Source organism: Pecten maximus, chromosome 13, assembly GCF_902652985.1.
Source record: "Pecten maximus chromosome 13, xPecMax1.1, whole genome shotgun sequence".
Classification (NCBI taxonomy): domain Eukaryota; kingdom Metazoa; phylum Mollusca; class Bivalvia; order Pectinida; family Pectinidae; genus Pecten; species Pecten maximus.
The window spans coordinates 2,371,239-2,394,344 of NC_047027.1; the positions used below are offsets into that span (position 1 = coordinate 2,371,239).

Genomic DNA, 23,106 nt, shown 5'->3' on the forward strand with positions numbered 1-23,106 from the left:
GGGTCAGATGACCTAACAAGAGGCCCAGGGGCCTTAACGGTCATCTGACTCTAAATTAAAGACCCTTATAATATTGTAGTATGCATTCTCTGCAGGTTTAGTGGCACTGTTGGCCATGGCGGCCATCTTGGATTTCTGACCTACCTTAAAAATAATAACACTTGGCCATGACCATCTCAGGATCATTTCTGGTAAGTTAGAGCCAAATCCCACGGGTGGAATTTGAGAAGAAGTTTGAAATACGTGTTGTTCAGGAAAAACATGATTGCGCAATCATGTTTCAAAATGGCCGCCGTGGCTGCCATTTCACAGTTTTTACGAGGCCAAAAAATAACAACACTTTGTTGGCTCCCCTTCCTTAACATCCTCACCAATTTCCAGCTCAATTGCACCAGTGGAACTGGAGAAGAAGTTTAAAATGTGTTTTTCAAGATGGCTGCCATCTTGGATTTCTGACTGACCCGATAAATAACAAAACTTGGCCAGGAACATCTGGATCATTTCTGGTAAGTTAAAGCTGAATCCCACTGGTGGAATTTGAGAAGATGTTTGAAATAGGTGTTGTTCCGGAAAACCATGATTGCGCAATCATTTTACAAAATGGCCACCATGGCTGCCATGTCAAAGTTTTTACGTGGCCGAAAAATAACAACACTTTGTTGCCTCTCTTTCCTTAGCATCCTCACTAATTTCCAGCTAAATGGCACCAGTGGAACTGGAGAAGAAGTTTTTCAAGATGGTTGCCATGACGGCCATCTTGGATTTCTGATCGACTTGAAAAATAACAACACTTGGTCAGGACTATCTCAGGATCATTTCTGGTAAGTAAGAGCTCAATCCCACTGGTGGAATTTGAGAAGAAGTTTGAAATAGGTGTTGTTCAGAAGAACCATGATTGCGCAATCATTTTACAAAATGGCTGCCGTGGCTGCAATGTCAAAGTTTTTATGAAGCCGAAAAATAACAACACTTTATTGGCTCTCCTTCCATAACATCCTCACCAATTTCCAGCTCAATCGCACCAGTGGAACTGGAGAAGAAGTTTAAAATGTGTTTTTCAAGATGGTTGCCATGGCGGCCATCTTGGATTTCTGACCGACCTGAAAAATAACAACACTTCCTCAGGACCATCCCAGGATCATTTCAGGCAAGTTTCAGCTCAATCTCACCAGTGGAACTTGAGAAGAAGTTTCAAATGTGTTTTCAAAATGGCGGCCATGGCGGCCATCTTGGATTTCAGACTGACCCGAAAAATAACAACACTTGGTCAGGACCATCCAATCATCATTTCAGGCAAGTTTCAGCTCAATCCCACTGGTGGAACTTGAGAAGAAGTTTGAAATGTGAAAAGTTTACGCACGGCGGACGGCGCACGGCGCACGGCGCACGACGACGGACAAAACATGATGACTATAGGTCATCCTGACCCTTCGGGTCAGATGACCTAAAAACCCAAACTGTAGAGCCAAGGTTTTCGAGTCTGATGGTCAGCCCAAAATTGTGTTTAAAGCCACAAGATACATACAAAAAGATGAGGAAATTTGCTACAACTATGGACCAGGCCCATATCCATGGCGAACAAAGGTAGTATCATTGTACATACTCAGTACAGAAAGGAGGTGTTGCATGGCGGCCCACAATCGATTTTTAGTTTTTTAGTTTTAATGGAATAGTGAGCCTAAAAAAGTTGTTGAAACTGTATTTTTTCTTCAATTAAATAATAAATGTGATTGCAGTGCCGTTTGGTTAAGGTATTTGGGCATCTTTATAACTATCTGCCTTTTATTCAAGATATTGCAATGTTACCAAACTCGATAAACGTTTTGCTTCCATCATTAAATATGGCTCTTAAAACAACCAATGATATATAACAATTGGCTATTTATTGTATCATTTTCTTGCAAATCAAATTCAAACGTCAATTTCACAACTGCAATTTAAGAGAATTTAGCTTTTTGAATTCTGCATATTGCATTTAAGTAAAAATAAACACATAATAAACCTTGAGCACCCTCAAATTTTGACATTTAAAAATAACTTGTGTTGTATAGAACTCTCTTATATAATCATTTTACTAATGAATATCATATGCCAATTTTTTTTTATTTCTTTTACTGTATCCCTCTTAAATTTTTACGAAATGTCAAATACTAAATTAAGTCATTTATTAATGTTTTTCACCAAATTATTGACATTTTTGTTGTAGGGCGATGATTTTATTTTATTTTTTCATTATGATACAAGCTGATAGTCTGAACATATGACTATATGATGTTATTGGTCTTCGTGACATAGGGTAACCTCATTCAAATAATTGAATATGAATTAAATGTGACAAGAGTTCAATCTTTTCATCAAGGTGCAGTCATTAGATAGTAAATATAATCTACCTTTTTTGCTAAATTTGTAAAAAAAAAAAGAAACAAAAGAAGGAAAATGGAAAATTAAATCATGTTTGCTCTGAAAATTTGTGTAAACAGTTGATTGTCATATATCATTTTCAGGGTCATTAAATATGCTGTTAAGAATCATAACTGGATTGGTGCAGTTATATACTGTAAAGTGCTTATATTTTGCGGGGGTTTATATTTCGTGGTTTCAATCAAAGCACGAATTCAAAACTCCAGCGAATATTGTGTTTACAGGTCAGCCATTCTCAATATTTGATGATCGTACTTAAGTGATCATACCACTGAATACATACCTCTTATTGATATATGTATACATGCACACATGATTTTATCTTCAATCATTTACATAGATCTATTATAAAACCTATATCTTCCTTCAATAGGCATGTGTACATGTGTGACAGTGACGTGGATAGCCGTTCAAAGGATTAAACGGTGTTATCCTAATTTGAACCATTCCTACACCTTTGTAGCGCGAAATTAAGACCCCACCAATAATAATACTATAGTACAAAAACGTCAAATTTTGACACCGCGAAATTAAAGCACTTTACAGTACATACATTGTAATGTATAATATTTAATATATTCAAAGAAGAAGAATATATGTGTCAATTTAGATCCTAAATATGAAAAGGATATTATGTTTTATCAATATTCAGATTTCCAAGAAAGGTGAACTGCGACTTTTTGTAATTTTTGTTGCAATCTTATTAGTTTTCAATCTTGGTACTTGGCCCAGGAGATAGGAATACAATCTACTGTATACGGGGATACTTTCGCCTCCATGTAATTTTCGCCCTCTCACCACGAGGGCGAAAATAAAGCCTGGGCGAACATTTGACGATCAAGTAGAATTATATAACAGGAATTAAAGCATCTGAGGGCGAATTTAACACTAGGCTAAAACAGATATATTTATGCCAGGGCGAAAGTTACCCCATATACAGTATCTTCAATGGCATTCTGTCTCCCATTTGACATAACATATTTATCCTGCAAAATGCCCAGGGGGCCAACATGTAAAATCTCTAAGGGGTGGGCTTATTAACTATGATTATTAACTAGTTTTAGGTCACCTGAGACGAAGTCTCAAGTGACCTATTCTAATCGCCTTTTGTCCGTCGTCGTCCGTCGTCCGTCGTGCGTCCGTAAACTTTTTACATTTTCGACTTCTTCTCCAAAACCACTTAACAAAATTCAATGAAATTTGGCAGAAAGTTTCTATGGCTGAAGGTCAACTAAAATTGTGAATTATATGGTCCCCACCCCCCAGGGGCCTGAGGGGTGGGGCCAAAAAGGGTCAAATTGACTAAAACTTCAAAAATCTTCTTCTCTACTCTCAGATATGGTGGAGTCAAACACTCTTTATAGATGAAAGGGTCTTGTGGTGCTTTACCAAAATTGTGAATTGCATGACCCTGGGGTCTCACGTGTGCCCCTGGGGAGGGGGTAAACTTTACTATAGTTTATATAGGGAAATCACATTTTTGACTATTATTTGTTGGATTTGTATTGGAATTCATTCTAACTTGTATCAAATTATCAGCATGGGATGACAGTTTGATGGTATGTACATGTTGGCCCTAATTGACCCCCAGGGGCTGGTGGGCGGGGCCAAAAAGGGTCAAATTGACTAAAATTTCAAAAATCTTCTTCTCTACTCTCAGATATGGTAGAATCAAATACTCTTCATAGATAGAAGGGTCTTAAGGTGCTTTACCAAAATTGTGAATTTCATGACCCTGGGGTCTCACGTTTGCCCCTGGGGAGGGGGTAAACTTTACTATAGTTTATATAGGGAAATCACATTTTTGACTATCATTTGTTGGATTTGTATTGGAATTCATTCTAACTTTGTTCAAATTATCAGCATGGGATTACAGTTTGATGTTATGTACATGTTGGCCCTGGTTGACTCCCAGGGGCTGGTTGGCGGGGCCAAAAAGGGTCAAATTGACTGAAATTTCAAAAATCTTCTTCTCTACTCTCAGATATGGTAGAATCAAATACTCTTCATAGATGGAAGGGTCTTAAGGTTCTTTACCAAAATTGTGAATTTCATGACCCTGGGGTCTCACGTTTGCCCCTGGGGAGGGGGTAAACTTTACTATAGTTTATATAGGGAAATAACATTTTTGACTATTATTTGTTGGATTTGTATTGGAATTCATTCTAACTTGGTTCAAATTATCAGCATGGGATTACAGTTTGATGTTATGTACATGTTGGCCCTGGTTGACTCCCAGGGGCTGGTGGGCGGGGCCAAAAAGGGTCAAATTGACTGAAATTTCAAAAATCTTCTTCTCTACTATATGTTAGAATCAAATACTCTTCATAGACTAACCCCATTAGGACTGATGGGTGGGGCCAAAAAGGGTCAATTTAGTTGGCCGAAATATTTCAAATCTCAGGTGACCGTTAAGGCCCTTTGGGCCTCTTGTTTGTTAATATTTTGCCCTTGTTTAATCGATTTTGAGTTTGAATTACGATTTTGTTACAGCGTCGGTATTTTACATTATATGAGATATATCATTTGGTGGGCTTATTTATAGCAGGCATGGGCATGTTGTCAGATAAATATGGTAATTTCATATGATCTTAATTTTGCATTCTGATCATCAGTTTTTGGTTTTATACTAAATTTGTAACTGAACATTTGAAACATTGCTATAATGACATATTTTGCAATGGTTATGATTTTGTTGTAGTGAAGACTTTAGTAAAAGGTACAGATTTTGAGAAAAAGTTGTAAAATCTTATTACTATATACTGTAACCACCAGTGCATAGAATTTAAGAGAGATTATTAATAAATCAGGTGACTTTTTTGGTCTGCAATGAGCCACTTTAATGACCTTGTCAAAATTCCAATGGGGATACATCATCATTATATTCACATGCAATCCTCGATCTTATCCCATAGCAGAGACTTGATTAAAAACAAAATTAATTTAATGAAGTGTCTTTTTAGCTACATGTACAATATCTCTTTACATTTGAATACAAATGATATCTATTGCATCATGCTAATGTACATCTTCCTGTTGCTTTGCCAGATGAAACTTTCAACTTCAAGGAACCTTCTCCAATATTTGCTGTAACATCAGGGTTTGATGTTCCTGAACCGATGAAGGTGCGGGCAAACTTTGCTTTTAATTGAAATACATACAAGTACAGACTATACAATATCATATTTATCCTGAAAAGTGACAGGGCCAACATGTAAATTTTAACTCATATAGCAGGACAATTAAATAGCTATCCAGTAATAAACAGCACCCATGATGCCTATTGAAGTTGAGTAGAAATGCCAATGAATGCTAGTTCATTGTCTGGTAATAAGCCCACCCCCTATTGTTTCGGGTCAAAGTTTATGTGCTATAGAAGTAGGTAGGCTTATTTCAAGGCATGGGTGTACTTTTCATTTGCATTTTTTGACTCTAAAAGCATTGCACTAAACTAATTATGATTGATTCTTTTATATACACACTGAAATTGAATGTGCGAATTAATGAATGTTTTATTTGATAAAATTTGGCAATGCGTTTAAATTTGACCCTACAAAAAACTTTATACATGTATGTAATTGTGTGTATATATATACATGTACCGAGGTACCGGTATATGTAATTTGTTTTCATAGAGTACTTTTGTTATTTTGTTCTACAGAGTTGCCTGAAGAAGTTTAAGCTGGAGTTCCAGAAAAGCATAAACAAAGATACAACCCATGTTGTAATGCATACAGGTAAACATTCTAGTAAGACCTACATGCAGATCAGATTTGTTATAAACAATGATCATGCATGGTCGAAGGTCATGTACCAAAATGAGCCGTGTTTGAATTGGCCTTGGTCAGGTCATACAAAGTTTCCTAGTACATTATAACTAAATTTGTTGGTGTTAATCATGAATACATGATAGAAAGGAGATGTGTGACATTGCTAAATAAGGTCACTGTCTTATTGAACTGTAACACAAAATACTTTGTTTGTTGACAACATGTGTATGCTCTTCAAACACAGGATGTTCAGCCCTGCACTGCTTGATCTTGTTTCAGATTGATCTCTGTTGTAAAACCAATGAACTAGGGTGTACAAAGCTAATTTTAATATTTGAGCAGAATTAAGTTAATTCTTTCCCCGAGGGATTGATAACTTATTATTCTTTGACTCTTGACACATATAGATACATAATTTTAGATGAATCGGTTATTGTTGCATCATGTTAATTATCATGGTTCGATGAAGTCATAATCATTCTTAACTTCAATTATACACCAAATTGCATGTTGTATTTAGATTGTCTATTACGTATACCATTGAATAAAATTATCAACCATCAGTAGTCTATTGAAGCATAATCTTTCTCCTGATGTTTGCTGAAGAATCCTACACTAACAACAATGCTAAATGGAAAGTCTGGATTTAATAAATTTAAATTGAGATTCTCATTTTTCAGTTCCAAGTGCAAGTCAAGTCTGCGACCGCAGTTTAAAATTTTTGATTGGAATCTCAAAAGGGCTTTGGGTGGTTAACGATGGGTGGTTGACTGACAGCGTGAAGGCCAACAGGATCATGCTAGAGGTAATTAATTTACGTATACTCTAGCATTGACAAGTAGCCAAATTGAATATAAAAGAAATGTACAAATTGTACATGTATACCTAATATAAAGACCAATTATGGAAAAGCTAGAGTGCTATCCCCACCACATAGTTAACATAATTGCTGGAGTAGGTGCATGGAAATGCATGTAAAGTATACATCAAGTTTTATGACATCAATATCTGTATTAACTCTTTCCGTACCGCAACTCTGGTCCGGAATCCGTACTGGATGTTCTAACTAGTCTCGCCCCCGCGGCCACAACAAAATGGCAGTATTAAAGTTCGTTTTTAGACGACATGTTTCTATTGCAAGAAATAAACAGGTAACCGTGGATTTATGTTGTTTTTTTTTTCATGTTTTTGTTCATAAACATACAACTCCTTACTTTCGCAACATTATGACCAACTGGTATATGATTATGGTTTAAGGATTGACATTTATCCGGCAACGAACGAAACGATTCACTATGGAAAACTGCTTTGTAATGCAGGTCCCAAAAGTGGGTGGATTTCGGTTACAAAGTCATCACGTTTGCTAAATACACAGTGGTTTTATCATGATTGACATCAAACTATATAAAATTACTTCTAAAAGTCTCAGTAAATATATTGTTATGGTTTAACAAGTTTTCTGATCAATTTCAGTCGCATGGTAGCATTGTAGGTAGGGGAGATGTGTATATTTCTTAACTAATTAACTAATTGTATAATTAGTTAACTCTCTCTTTAGGTCACCTGAGACAAAGTCTATTCTAACTGTCTTTTGTCTGTCATTGTGCGTCGTCCGTCACTAGAAAATTTAAATTTTGAACTTCTTCTCAAAACCCCTTAACCAATTTTAATGAAATTTGGCAGGAATCTTCCCTGGCCAATGATGCACCAAAAGTGTGATTTATATGGTCCTAGTCCCGCTAGTCCTAGTTGGTTGGAATTAAACAATGAGTCTTCTGACCAAAAGCCAAGGTGACTGGGTAAAAGGTCAAGATGAAATTTTGTAGCTTTTCACTGATGAACATTTTATTATGACATTGTGAATAAAGTTGATCGGAATTAAAACAAGGAGTCAGTTGACCAAAAGTCAAGGTCAAAGAGGTCAAGGTCACTGATTCAAAGGTCAAGGAAACTGTTTGTAACTTTCTTCAATTGAAAAAAGATCAAATTCACTTACATTGATTGTTGAGTTCAAAGCTCAAGGATTGATGATTTTGGGAGATATATACACTTATAAACAGGGCCGTTGCTAATTACTTGTCAGTGTACTAGCTAGCTCAAACTTGGTTTAGGTTAATGAACATTTCAATGTAAGGACACAATAACAAAAGTTATTGGTACAAGTACATCAAAATTCAGGTGACCGTTACAGCCCATGGGCCTCTTGTTATTTTATTTTAGGATGACTATGAAATCAAAGGAGACAGTATCATTTCTGCTGAACATGAGGGTCCCAGAAAGGCTAGGACTAGGTCGTCACCTTTGTTTCAAGATTATTCTTTTATACTCCTGAATTGCGATGGAGATGGGAAGCTTAGTCCAGGTTAGTTTGTTGATTTTTTTTCAAATCACATACAGTATGATATATATATATGGATACCAGGTACATGTGTCTAAAACAAGTTCAGTTGTGATCACATGAGAAATATACATCGTTTTGTAGGAAATGGCATTTGAGGTCAATCCTTTCCATTATTTTGAGACAGAATGGTCTTGAGGTTAAGATTTATAACAGGTGCCAATATACATGTATATAGAATATAGGTTGTTAAATAAGACAAATTTAAATTGAGCAGAAATGATACAGTGGTGTCAGTGACCATAACTGTTAATGTGACGTTAAACAAAACCAAACAATATATAATGTAAGATTTTAAAGTTGAAACAGATTCATAATTAATCACCATGTTGATTCATAAATACCTGTCAACTCTCGCAATCTCGCCTCGCTGTTAGTCTCATAATATCGGGCCAATTTTTCCATGTGTGATTAATAGCTATTACAGTTTCCCCGCTATAAACTAAGTTCCACATTTCTTACAAAATTTTACTGACAGTGTCATTGGTGTAAAATGGAGTGTGATGCCATAAAACAGATAATTAGGACTAATGAGACTACCTATGTGTTCACTTACACAAGCTGGTCTAGGCAATAGTAATCAGTAAGCTGTATTTAAATAAAATCTTGATAGAGATATATGGATAGACACTTCATTCAAATTATTAAAGATTACCTGCAGTCTGCTTCTGCTTCAATTGTGTAGCCACATCTACTATTGTAAAACTAAAACTGGATAGGTATATACACTGTGAAAGAATCCATACTTACATATATATTTCCAGTGGTAATATTTTGATACTGTAAATTACTTATTATTCACGAGGGATTATATTCATGGAATTTTGAGAGCTGCATCAGTCGCGAATTTAAATCCCTTGCAAATATACAGTTACTTTTGTTGGTGCAATCCCTATGATTTAATTTTAAGGTAATCCCTGCGAAATCATGACAAAGGTTTACCTTTCGCAAAATTAAGTACACTGTACTTGCAAAAATTAAGTGATTTACAGTAATAATTCTGGCATTATAAATTGAGTAAAAAATAATTTATTATGCATATTTATTACAAAATGTCCATTGATTGTAAACTTAATTTTTTTTTCCTGCAGAATATAATGTTAACACCGATTACCGGTTAACAATATATATTTTACTCATTGAAAAATAATTGTATTTTTTCCATTCATATAAATAAAACATTTCTTTCAAGTTACATCGAAAGATCAGCTATGAAAATATTATTTTTAATCAGTTATACAATTTGCAAAACACGTGTAAAATATTGAAGATAATTTCTAAAAAAAAAATGAAGTATGTAATAGTTAAGCCGCGACATTGTCAAAATCTCATTCTCTGGAAGGCAAGTCAGACTATTTCAAAACCTAAATCTAACTTTCCTAAAAGTCAAGGTTGACATATTTTCAAAGGATTTTCAATACTAAATATACATATATATATATATATCACTGAAACTGATAAAATTTTTAGCTTAACTTGTTGTCATACAAGATCTTGAGTGATTATGAACTTAACATTCTGTTGTAAATCAGTTACACATTATTCAGCTGACAGTAATTTAATGTGAACTAGAAGGAAATGTTGTGATTCATAATATGTATTACCCTGGTATGATTGTCAAAACTACTAAAGATATTTATATTTCTCAGGTGATATTACACAGATTGTTGAAAACCTGGGTGGGAAAACCTCGGAGAAAGTGGACGACAGCGAAGGAAAGTGTATTGCATTAGTTTATGATGATGGGGATGGAAGCAGTACTAAGGATGAAAGAATTCTGCCCTTTCAAGGTATTGTTGGAATTTGAAAGAAAGACAATTATTTGTTGCAATTGGAGTATTTAAGTACCGTTCTCCTGGTTCTGGTTCTGTATGGTTCTGGTTCTTCTAATAATTTCTTGTCCGGGCCATAACTTCTATTAAAACCATTAAAGATATTTTGACGAAACTTACATTTACTTGCATCACCTAAAGCCAATGTGCAGTGTGCACTGCCATTAGAACACTGTGACCTTGACCTCAAGGTCGAAGGTCAAATATGTTTGAATTTTTCCAATTATTATATAAGATGTACTTATCATCCTGATCGACTTTGTAAATATTTACCAAAATTACTGAATTCTGATAAAAGTTTTTAATTACAAGTTGTGAGTTATATGATCAGCCAGCAAATTGCTTGGTCCTTGCATGCACATGATAGTGTTTTTGTCTCAAACATTTAACAGTTTATGAGTTTATCATATCTATTAATCTAAGGATTATTTTTTATTCAAGGGAGCACAGATATTTCCGGTACTCAATGCGTGACAGTTAGTGTCTTCTGGCTACTGGATTGTGTGACTACTTTCAGCATTTTGGAGGTTGAAGATTACCTCTATACATTTGGTAAGGACTTTATATTTTTGAAATTAAAGATGTATCGTATTGTGTATTGTGAGTGGTGTAAAGTAATATGTATATGGTCTGTCCGCCTGTAAACAATTATTTTTATCATTATTTCTCAAGTAGCACCTGCAATTAATAGATCTTTCCCAAATTTGATAAGTGCAATACCCGGGTCCTTAGTTGTGCATATTCAATTTTGAGAGTGATCATAAGAACATGATAGCCGCTAGGTAGTCATCTTGAATTTCATTCATAATTTTTTCATGATCAAAAAGAAATATGAAAAAAAAAACAAGTTGATAATCCTGCTGAAATAAGACTAAAACAAAGTAAATCTTAGTGGTATCTATTATGAAACTGTTGGCAAAAAATTCCAAAGAATACAAAATAGTCTAGGTGGTATGTGCCACTAAAACAACAAACCGATGGTGAACAACATTCCGAAGGCTCTGCCGAAAAGGCCCTGTGACAAATCTGCATATTCCGAGGCCGCACATTTGTTAATTAATACAAGCGACCAAACCGATTGTGTCACTGTCAAACAGTTGTGCTTCCCTGCCGTCGTATATACTTAGAATCACACATGCACGAACGTGTCATGAACTTTCCAAGTTCAGTTTGGCTCGGTCTGGTTTGTTAACAAATACTGAGTTCCAACTGCTTTAGACTATCAATACTCACGTAAGAAGTTGTCTTAAGTAGTGCTGATCTAATTTAATCCTAACTATATCTATACATGCAGTGACGTGCCAAAAGTCTTTCAAATTTTTTTCTTTCACTGTATATTCTTTGTATTTCCACATTTTTTCAATGAATTATGCTGACTTTGTTTATGGACGGATTTTGACAATATTTGGTCATATTATTAAGAAATGTCCAAATTTTTCCTCATAATATTCATTAACTTTTCTGTTGAGTATTCACGGAGCAATACAGAATTTTCTACACTGATAATTTCCGTGTGTTGCCATTTCTCTATGTGATGTTACCAAAATAACCTCAAAATGGTGTCCAAAAGATTAGATATTGTAAATAAATTATGATTTCTCTGGTCATACACATCAGAAAACAGTGAAAATATCATGAGATGAAACAGGAAACAATTCTATATTAGTGTACAATTTTTTTTTTTAAATGATCAATTAACAAAGTCAGGAAAATTCATTGAAAAAAGTTGAAAATACAAAGAATATATATCAAAATTAACAAAAATTGGAAGACTTTTGGCAAGTCACTGTATATTAAACGTTTGGGTTTGATTTTCGCTAAGATTTTTGCTGAAAGTTAAATAAATTGGGCCTTTAAAACAAAACTGGTTCGTAATAATTGTGAGGGGCCGCGGTGGCCAAGCGGTTAAGGCGCCTTGCGTCTTGATCGTTATAGCCCTCCACCTCTGGGTCGCAAGTTTGAATCCCACGTGGGGCAGTTGCCAGAAACTGACCGCAGGTCGGTGGTTTTTCTCCGGGTACTCCGGCTTTCCTCCACCTCCCAAACCTGGCAGATCCTTAAATGACCCTGACTGTTAATAGGACGTTAAAAAACAAAACCCCAAACCCCCTCCATGGCAAATGTTATTGGACACACATAAGAGCAGGCCTTTATACATAAAATGTCTTGATTTTAGATCCCAAAATGATCTTTTGTGTCAATGGGATGTTAAACATCAAACGAACATACAAACTTATACCTGGTAGACGGTTTTCCTATTTTGTACTATATATCCCAAATTTTCCTTCAATGTTCTGATTTTTATAACATACAGATTAACAGTTTCTGTGTAAACAATTTCTCAACATAAGTTTGATCGATTTTTGCAAATAAAATAACAATTAAGGCCAGATGTAGTTTTTAAGGCCAGGGGGATCTATGTCACATGGTTGCATATATAGAGGTAAATTACGCAACGAGTGGTTGTTGGATATGGAATTTATTTCACTCAAGTTAATTATTTTTTAAAAGTTACAAAAGACACAAGCTTCTGTAACTTATAAAAAATAATTAACGAGGGTAAAATAAATTCTATATTCAATAACCATGAGTTGTGTGACCTGTTTCTACCACAATGATATTAAGTCGACAGTATAAGGTTTTTTCTGGAGTGAGCAAAGGACTATTTGCGGGAAAACACATCATCTCGTATATATTCCCGCCAAGTTGTGACAATGTCAACAATCGATGATGACGTCAGCAATCAAGAATTCTGGTCAAAGTTCATGGTGTCGACAAATCAAAATGTGTTTTGGGTTTATTCCACATGTGGTATCAACAGTTGTAATGATTATTTGATACCCTGAGAGTTGAATAACACCCACCTATTGTGGTAGAAACTGATTTATAGGGATATATAGTAAACGTAGATTTACTAAAGCAAAAAAAAATGCAACTGAATTGAAAAGTTTGGTTATTTTACAGAACAACCAAATGTGGAACATGGAAGGGATGCTGACAGTACTGAAGACGAAGATGATGACTACGTTCCAGAAAGTGATTATAGTAGTAGCGAAGACGACATGACAAATACAAGAAAGTTACATACATGTATTGAGAACTTGGAGAGAAAAGTAACAGCAAATGGGGAACGAACTGGTCCAGTGAAGGAAAATGATAATACTGACCTTCTGGAGAAGACACCAGATCTAGAAACAGCGTCAAGCGAGGATACATCAAGTATATCGACAGTCTATCCATCAACCACCACTCCCCAAGTTATCATTCAAGAACGCTTCAGTAAATGCCAAGTTAAACAGCAGAAGTACTTTTCATGTTTATATTGTGAAACATTAGTGACCAAGTTACCTCGTCATCTGGAAAGAAGGCATCCATTTGAGGACAAGGTAAAGGAAGCTTTGCAACTACCAAAGGGTTCTAATGAACGGAGACTTGCGTGGCTGGCAATTCAACAGGAAGGCAATTATAATCACAATTATAATGTTCTGTCAAAAGGAAGTGGTCTGCTCATTCCGAAGTATCGTGCCAGAGAACACCAACATAAATCAGTTGAGGACTATGTACCTTGTGACATCTGTTTCGGACTATATGTAAAAAAAGATCTTTGGAAACATCACATGAAATGTAGAATATCCAGAATGGATACAGGCACTAGTACTTCAACTTCAAAGAAACAGAAACCTGTTGCAAATGGCAAACTATTGTTGCCAAAGAAAGCGGAGACAGATGTGAATGATAACATTTTGTTAAAAATGAGAAATGATGAAGTAAAGTCTGTAATTCTGAAAGATACTACACTACTTAACTTTGCATGTAGGATGTATGAACAAAATGGACATCTGCAACACCGTCACCAGTATTTAGCACAGAGGCTAAGAGAGTTAGGTAGGATGTTATTGGCTATACAAGAGAAAAGTCCATCTGTTGACACTATTGAGAAGTGTTTGGATCCTTCAAACTGGGAGGAAGTTATTGTTGCTGTAAGATCTGTAGCTGGCTTTAACTCCAAAACAAACCAATACACAATACCTACCCTTCCATTACGAGTGGGACAGAGTCTGGTAAAATGTGCAAAACTCTTGAAAACCAAAAGCATTGTGATCAGCAATGAAGAATTGCGCAAGAAAATGGAAGGGTTTGTCGAACTGTACGAAAGTGAATGGGGAGTGAGAATTGCAGCAAAATGCCACAACACCCTGCATGTGGCAAAGTTTAACAAACCACAGCTTCTTCCTGTTACCAAGGATGTGCAGAAACTACACAACTACTTAAAGCAGGAATCTGAGAAGCTTCGCAAGGATTGTCAGATGGATGATTACAGGAGATTTGCAGAGATCTGTTTAGCCCAAATCATCTTATTCAACAGAAAAAGAAGTGGGGAAGCAGAAAGAATCCATATCAAGGATTTCCAAGGTTTACTAATTGACACCCAAGTAGATGAAGATATTTACAGCTCTTTGACACAACTGGAAAAGGAAATAATCAAGTCACACAAGAGGATAGAAATTGTCGGGAAGAGAGGAAGTAAGGTTCCTGTGATTCTGACTGATGACATGATACAGAACCTGAACTGTCTTCTTAAGATAAGAGAAGGAATGAGTATTTCTTCAGACTTCCTGTTTGGGAAATGCAATTCACAGTTCCCCATTAGAGGGTCGGATGCATTAAGAAACCTTGCAGTCGAAAGTGGAGCATCAAATCCATCATTACTCACTTCCACCAAACTAAGGAAACAACTGGCAACAGTTTCGCAACTGTTGGGGTTAAATGAGCATGGACAGGATGCCCTCGCAAAGTTCATGGGTCATGACATTAGGGTTCATAGAAGTTACTATGAACTTCCAGAGAACACTATGCAGTTGGCAAGGATGTCCCGAGTCCTGCATGCTGTCAATGAAGGAAAAGCAAAAAAAGTTCAAAATCTGGATAACATCATTGTTACTGAAGAAGGTAAGATTTGTTTGCTAAAAACAGGGTAATATACATGCAAGTATTATGTGCAATTAAGTTCTGATCAACTTTGCTTCTTAATATTGTACAAAATTATTTGCCAGTTAATAGTTCTGACTAACTTTCCTTCATATAAGAAATAGAAACTTTGACCTTGGCCTTTTACCTAGTGACCTTGACCTTTGATCCTTCACTTCTTGATTCTGATCAACTTTGCTTCTTTATGTCATATAAAAAATCTATCAGTTATGAGGTAGAAAGTTTGCACTTTTTGACTTTTGACCTTTAGATGAAGGTCACATTGATTTAATTAAAGTGCACTGCACCCTGCCTGAAGGCTATGCATGAGTGTCGAACTTTCATGAACACTCATGAAAGAATGTTGAATATATGACCCGGACAAGCAAGGCCTAAAAAAATAGAACAAATTAAGGCTCACAAGGCCATAAATTTGTGAATCATGTGCTGCCCAACCTAATTTTGTTACTCTGCATTTGCATTTGAACGAGGTATATGCATGGAAAGTTTGAGGTTGCTACGTGAAAGGGTATTGAAGATATATCCCAGACAAGCAATAGCCAACGGACGGACAACGCCATACCATAATACGTTATTCAACAGATGTAGATATAGACTTAAAAATCCACCATGCTTCTTTTTGCTTCAGGCCAGGTGAGCTAATGCCATGGCGTCTGCGTCCAGCGTTCGTCAATTTTTCTTTTAAATTGCTACTTGTCATTAAGTACTGCATTGATTTTGACCCAAAGTTGGTCAAAATCATCCTTTGGAGGAGCGGAACAGATTTTGTATAAATGGTGCCTCTGACCCCCCTTGGGCTGGAGGGGCGGGGCCAAATAGGGGAAATGAAGCCTTGCAAAAAAGAAATGACCTTGACCTATATTCAAGGTCACAGGGGTAAGATCTGTTAAAACATTTAAGCAACTTCTTCTTAATTACCAAAAAGCCTAGAGGCATGATATTTGGCTGGTAGCTTTCTCGGAAAGAGCCATATTTTGGGAATGAATATTACCTTGTCTTATTTCTTACCCTGTACAAGGATATCCAGGTGCTAGATTTTCCTGTCTCAACCTAGATTTGAGACAAGCTACACAAGCTTTTTGCACATTCTCAACAATTGCATGACATCATAGTAACTCACCACGGCAAGCCTTGTGTTTGGCAACTTAAGAATCTTACGCCTTGGGTTGAGATCCTTCTGTCTCACCCCCAAGGGGGTGAATGATTCTTTTAGTCTTTCTTTCAAGGTCAAAGGGGTCAAATATGTTTATATCCAGCTAGATTTTAGGACACTATTGACTTGGTTACAAGTGAGAAATAATTATACCAGGTGAGTGATGCAGGCCCCTTGGGCTTCTGGTTTTTTTTAATTGTGGCATATCAAAAACAAAAATATCAATATTTTCTTACAGGGGTAAAAATGTTCATCAGGGGCTGGCCTACTAGTCTTTTCAACACATTTCATTAGATACTCAAACCACAAAAGAAAAAAAGGAAATAATGTTGTTTACTTATGCGTCTGTATATACGTTACGTCGTATATAATTTTACTAACAAAAAAAACACTGAAATGTAAATAAACTATACGCCTTTGATTCTGTGATTCATAAAGTTATTTCTTATACAGATGTCATGATGGATGAGGACGATTCCGACTCGGATGAAGATCCGGATCAATTTGTCAAGGATGACGACAAACAAGGTAAAGTTCTATTTAAAATTTGTCACAAGTGGGAAAAATGGAACCAGAAACAAAAAAGAAACAAAACAATGTTTTCCATGATTGATATTACAACTTCAATAATTATCATGTTGTGTTATTTACACGAAATTACTCTAGATGTACTGTATCAGTATTTGTTTTTTAGCCTACTATCTTAGGGCTATTCAGTTTGCCTCGAGTCTATGATCCGTCCGCCTGTTAACAATTATTTTATCATTATTTCTCCAGAAGCACCTGCATTAATAGATCTTTCTCAAATTCCATAGGTTGGTTACCCCATGTACTTAAGTAATTGTGCATATTCAATTTTGAGAATGATCATCAGAACAAGATGGGTCGCTAAGTAATCATCTTGAATTTTGACATTTAAAGTTAATGTTATTAGACATTATAAAAGGGATATGTCTGAGGTTGCATAAGTTAGGGATTCCTTTGTCTTTAACCGTAGTTGTGGAAATTCAATTTTGAGACATACTGTAAAAGTGGATTTTTTCGCGGTTTTGAAATTTTCGCTTATTTCCCTGTTATTAAATCTCCACGAAGATATCCACACGCAAAAATATTTCACACAACTCGCACTCTCCATTGTATTATAGTATAATAGGTACATGATGTAAAACTGCATGACTGCAGCATGAAAATTCCCCCCCATCGCGAACTGTTTGGAGGCTGACTAAGCAAAAAATTCCATGCGCGAAAATATTGGCTTTTACAGTATATATATATATACAAACAAGATGGCCGCCAGGTAGAAATTGAAGTTTGTTATCATTATCTCTCAGAAAGTATAAAAGGACTGTTCTATCTCAAATTGTATATGTAGCCGAAGGATTTCCCTTTGTTCTTAATTGTACATATGGGATTAATTATGAGACTGATCAGATGAAAAAAGATTGACACACAGTGACACTCACCTCGCATACACACATCGACACAAAGCACACCAGCACAAAGCACAAAAGGTATGTAAAACAGTAAAGGGGGGGGGGGGGGGGATCTATCACTTCAAAAAGATTAAAAAGATTACATATTTGAAGAACATTTAATATATTTCTTCACCTCTTAAGTAATGTATCTCTTCTAGTAAATGGAGTGTGTAAAAACATATGTAATGTAACATTTTGAAAACAGATTGAAAGCATAGTTGTTTATTAACTAACCAAATGAAAATCAGAGGGTTTAAATAGTTATTTATGTAAGGCCATCAAGCATTTTGATGGGACATAGTATGATATGGCATTATCTGTCGGTTCATTGTAAAGATATGTTTTCAACTGATTTGTTTAAATCTTTATGCTTTTAAAGAAGCATTTTGATTTAAGTTCTAAAATGTTTCTTGCCTTTTGTTGTTTTTTTCTGTCTTATCTTGTCTTGGGATCTATCTCAATTTTGACTGATCTCTTGTTCACTTGACATGTTTTATTATTATCTTTACATTGTAGCTGTGCTGAATTTGGATTTGGGATTCTTTTTACTGGTGGGTACCTTAAGTGTTCAGGAAATTCGACTTTAAAAAGCACATCATGGTCATATTTAATTATGCAAAGTTTTACACGGCTTTTTATAAAATATCATTACACAAAATGTTTTCGTTATGAAATCGTGATCTACTTTACAACAGTAAATAGTACATGTACCAGTATGTTATCAAGCAAAAAATATATCAAAATGGGCTTGAAGAAAACAAGATAGTTACAATCGAATTGTGAATGACTTTTGATATGAAGACTATTTCACATGTATGTCCTTTATTGTTGAATAAAGATTCAAATTCAAAACAATAAGTCACTACAAGTATTTGACCCTTGAACCTCCAAAATCTTTTTCACACCTTAATTAATTATATGTGTAGTAATGTTTTCACGTAAAACTGATACTATATACATGTAATTACTTTTGATCAGAATCAAAATTTTAAAAATCTCTTGGAGGAAGCTGATCTGAGCAAAGGATTCCATATTTATAAATGTATACAAATATGATAACTTGGGTGACCATTTGAAGTGCTGAATTGAAGGTTATCGAAACTGAATATAATGAGAGATGTAATAATAATGAGAGATGTAGGGATAATGAGTAATAATAATGAGAGATGTAATGAATAATAATGAGAGATGTAATAATAATGAGATATGTAGGGATAATGAGTAATACTAATGAGAGATGTAATGAATAATAATGAGAGATGTAATAATAATGAGAGATGAATAATAATGAGAGATGTAGGTTGATCAGAACTATGGACAAGTTTTACGGTCGCCATCTTTGTCTCATTGAGAAATATTCTGTATCTTTGAGTGATATGAAGATGGACGTTTTTCAGTGTGCTTACTTGTGATTTACAATGATGACTCGGTTCTCATTTTGAGGACTTGATGTTTACTTGGATGTGACAAAGGTTTACATGACGGGCGTCGTCGATGAAGCAGAAGACGCTTACTCTTCCGGAACACCTGGTCTTATTCTCTTGTACTTTTGCAAGGGTCTCCATGTAGATCTTTCCCTTATTTTCGAATTTTCGTTGCCCCTAGTTTAATCGATTTTGAGTTCGGATTATGGTTTTGTTGACGCTTTGGTATTCTCTAATTTATACATTACTTTTGATAGCATGTAGCTTGGTAATCACATAACGTTGCATGGAGCTTTAAAGTTTTTATTCTAATGATAATGATTTATATCGATTTTCGGACTGCAAAATGTGAAACTTGAATAGCTAAAGGGTCCAATTTTAATAAGCAAAAACAAGTAAATGTACGAGTCTTAAAAGTTGTTGCACATTGGAGGGAAAATTATAAGAAACAAGAAGGGTCTCAAACATTTTAATGACTGATAGTAAATAACGACAATTTTATTCTATATGGAACAAAAACCAGCAAAATGTCTTTCTAACTACCTATACAATGAAAAGAGTTACAGATTTTTTTGCTTAATATTCTGGACGACAAGTCATTCTCCCGACTTCGACATGTTTGTTGAGGTCCAAGTGTATGGGGTGGGCTTATTACCAGACATCCCCAATGCACAAGAGGATGTCAAGCGTGGGAGTGGGCTTATTACCGAGCGTGGGCTTATTGCCGGATAACTGCGGTAGAGAAATGATTTGATCGCTGACATGGGGCTTGTACAACCCGACAAATGTGGACATTTCGTACACACCAGAAAATGAGGACCTGACTAGTGATTCACACAACCAGACAAATGAGGACATTTCGCACAACCCAAAAATGAGGACCTACCGTGTAGATTACACAACCGGACAAATGAGGACATTTCGTACACACCTGAAAATGAGGACCTGTCGTGTAGACTACACAACCAGACAAATGAGGACATTTCGTACCCACCTGAAAATGAGGACCTGCTTTGCGTTTCACACAACCTGACAAATGAGGACATTTCGTACACACCAAAAATGAGGACCTGCCGTGTAGATTACACAACCAGACAAATGAGGACATTTCCTACATAACCTAGCAAATGATTAATATAACATATTCTGGTGTGCAGAGAGCATTATTAGACTTCTTAGCTAATAATTATTAGTACATCACGTGACTGAATACTGACTTACCATTGGCTACACACATGGGTACTATGAAGCGATCGTGCCCGCTCACCCGGGCACTATCAAATTTGACGCGATGTTCAACGTGATTCTATTATGATGTCACTATTACGTTACGTCACAATGTTTGGAGAGCACGATTATTGGCGCGAAATTGAGAAGTTACGTCCCTTGCTACTGTTCTGGTTGAAAAGGGCTGATTCTGAAACGCCTCAAAGCTGGCCATGGTGTATTACAATAAAAAGAGTATTGGTGCATATTTAAATGGAATGGTGATGTACTAAACCCATTATGGCCATGTTGAGAGGGCAATATTGCCTCATAGTATTGTCTCGTGATGAGATAGTACGTGCCCTCGCCTTCGGCTCAGGCACTATTCCATCGCTCGACAATACTATGAGGCAATATTGCCCTCTCAACAGGGCCATAATAGATAATTGGTAGTGTCATTTTTATCAAATTTTGACCTCTAGGACGTCTAGATAAAATTGCTTTCTGCTCAAAAGGATTAGGTCTCAATAATATAATCATAATTATTTTGTAAGGTCTCTCATCTCTGACTGGGTCATAGAACATCGATATTCTGTCTATATACAGCGTGGGAAAGATCTCTCTTCAAACATTTGGTCACGGAACATCAATATTATTTCTATATACAGCGTGTGAAAGGTGTCTCCTCTACCAATTGGTAATGGAACATCGATATTATATCTATATACGGCGTGTAAAAGGTGTTTTATCTCAGACTGGGTCATAGAATATCGATATTCTGTCTAAATAGTTTGAGGAAGGTGTCTCATACCAGAATGGGTCATGGATTATCGATATTCTGTATATATACAACGTGTGAAAGGTGTCTCCTCCCAGACTAGGTCATAGAATATCGATAGTCTATCTAATTGGTCATAGAATATCGATATTCTGTATATATACCGCATGTGAAAGGTGTTTCTTCCCAGACTGGGTCATAGAATATCGATATTCTGTCTATATATATTGTGTGGAAGATTTATCTTTCCAGACTGGGTCATAGAATATCGATATTCTTCCTAAATACAGTTTGTGGAAGGCGTCTCATACCAGAATGGGTCATGGAATATCGATATTCTGTATATACTTAGTATACAGCGTGTGAAAGGTGTTTCCTCCCTGGCTAGGTCATAGACTATCGATAGTCTATCTATATACGGCGTGTAAATGGTGTTTTATCTCAGACTGGGTCATAGAATATCGATATTCTGTCTATAAAAAACGTGTGAAAGGTGTCTCATACCAGAATAGTTAATATAATATGGAAATTCTGTATATATACAGCGCGTGGAAGGTGTTTCCTCCCAGACTAGGTCATTTTCTATCTATATACGGCGTGTACAAGGTGTTTCTTCCCAGACTGGGTCATATAATATCGATATTCTGTCTATATATAGTGTGTGGAAATTTATCTTTCCAGACTGGGTCATAGAATATCGATATTCTATCTAATGGGTCATAGAATATCGATATTCTGTATATATACCGCATGTGAAAGGTGTTTCTTTCCAGACTGGGTCATAGAATATCGATATTCTGTCTATATATAGTGTGTGGAAATTTATCTTTCCAGACTGGGTCATAGAATATCGATATTCTATCTAATGGGTCATGGAATATCGATATTCTGTATATATACAGCGTGTGAAAGGTGTCTAGTACCAGACGTGGTCATAGAACATCGATATTCTGTATATATACAGCGTTTGGAAGGCGTTTCTTCACAGACTGGGTGATAGAATATTGATATTCTGTATATATACAGTGTGTGGAAGGCGTCCCATACCAGAATGAGTCATAGAATATCGATATTCTGTCTATATACAACGAGTTGAAGGTGTCTCATACCAGAATGGGTCATATAATATGGATATTTTGTATATATACAGCGTGTGGAAGGTGTCTCCTCCCAGACTCGGTGATAGAATATCGATATTCTGTCCTTATACATCGTGCGGAAGGTTTCTCCTCCCAGACTGGGTCACAGAAAATCGATATTCTTTCCATATACAACATGTAAAAGGTTTCTTATCCCAGACTGGGTCATATAATATCGATATTCTGTACATATACTGTGTTTGGTAGGTGTGTCTTCAAAGACTTGGTCATAGAATATTGATATTCTGTCTATAAAAAGCGTGTGAAAGGTGTCTCATACCAGAATAGGTCATATAATATAGAAATTCTGTATATATACAGCGTGTGGAAGGTGCTTCCTCCCAGACTGGGTCATAGAATATCGATATTCTGTCCATATACAACATGTAAACGGTTTCTTATCCCAGACTGGGTCATATAATATCGATATTCGGTACATATACAGTGTTTGGTAGATATCTCTTCACATAATTGGTCATAGAATATTGATATTCTGTCTATAAAAAGCGTGTGTAAGGTGT

General features: G+C 35.8%; 1 protein-coding gene across 2 annotated transcripts; it reads left to right on the top strand.

Annotated features, from left to right (window-relative positions):
* The first annotated feature begins 1,467 nt into the window (after positions 1-1,467).
* LOC117341009 lies at positions 1,468-18,086 on the top strand. 2 transcript variants are annotated; one of them, XM_033902804.1, is made up of 10 exons: positions 1,468-1,584; positions 5,470-5,546; positions 6,083-6,158; positions 6,872-6,996; positions 8,412-8,553; positions 10,239-10,379; positions 10,863-10,973; positions 13,386-15,371; positions 17,017-17,091; positions 17,936-18,086. In XM_033902804.1, exons 1-10 carry the CDS (start codon positions 1,572-1,574, stop codon positions 18,007-18,009), a joined length of 2,820 nt encoding a protein of 939 aa, XP_033758695.1. In that variant the 5' UTR covers positions 1,468-1,571; the 3' UTR covers positions 18,010-18,086. The 2 variants fall into 2 exon arrangements, with proteins under 2 accessions (XP_033758695.1, XP_033758693.1); XM_033902802.1 differs by having other exon boundaries at positions 17,017-18,068.
* Positions 18,087-23,106: the final 5,020 nt, after the last annotated feature.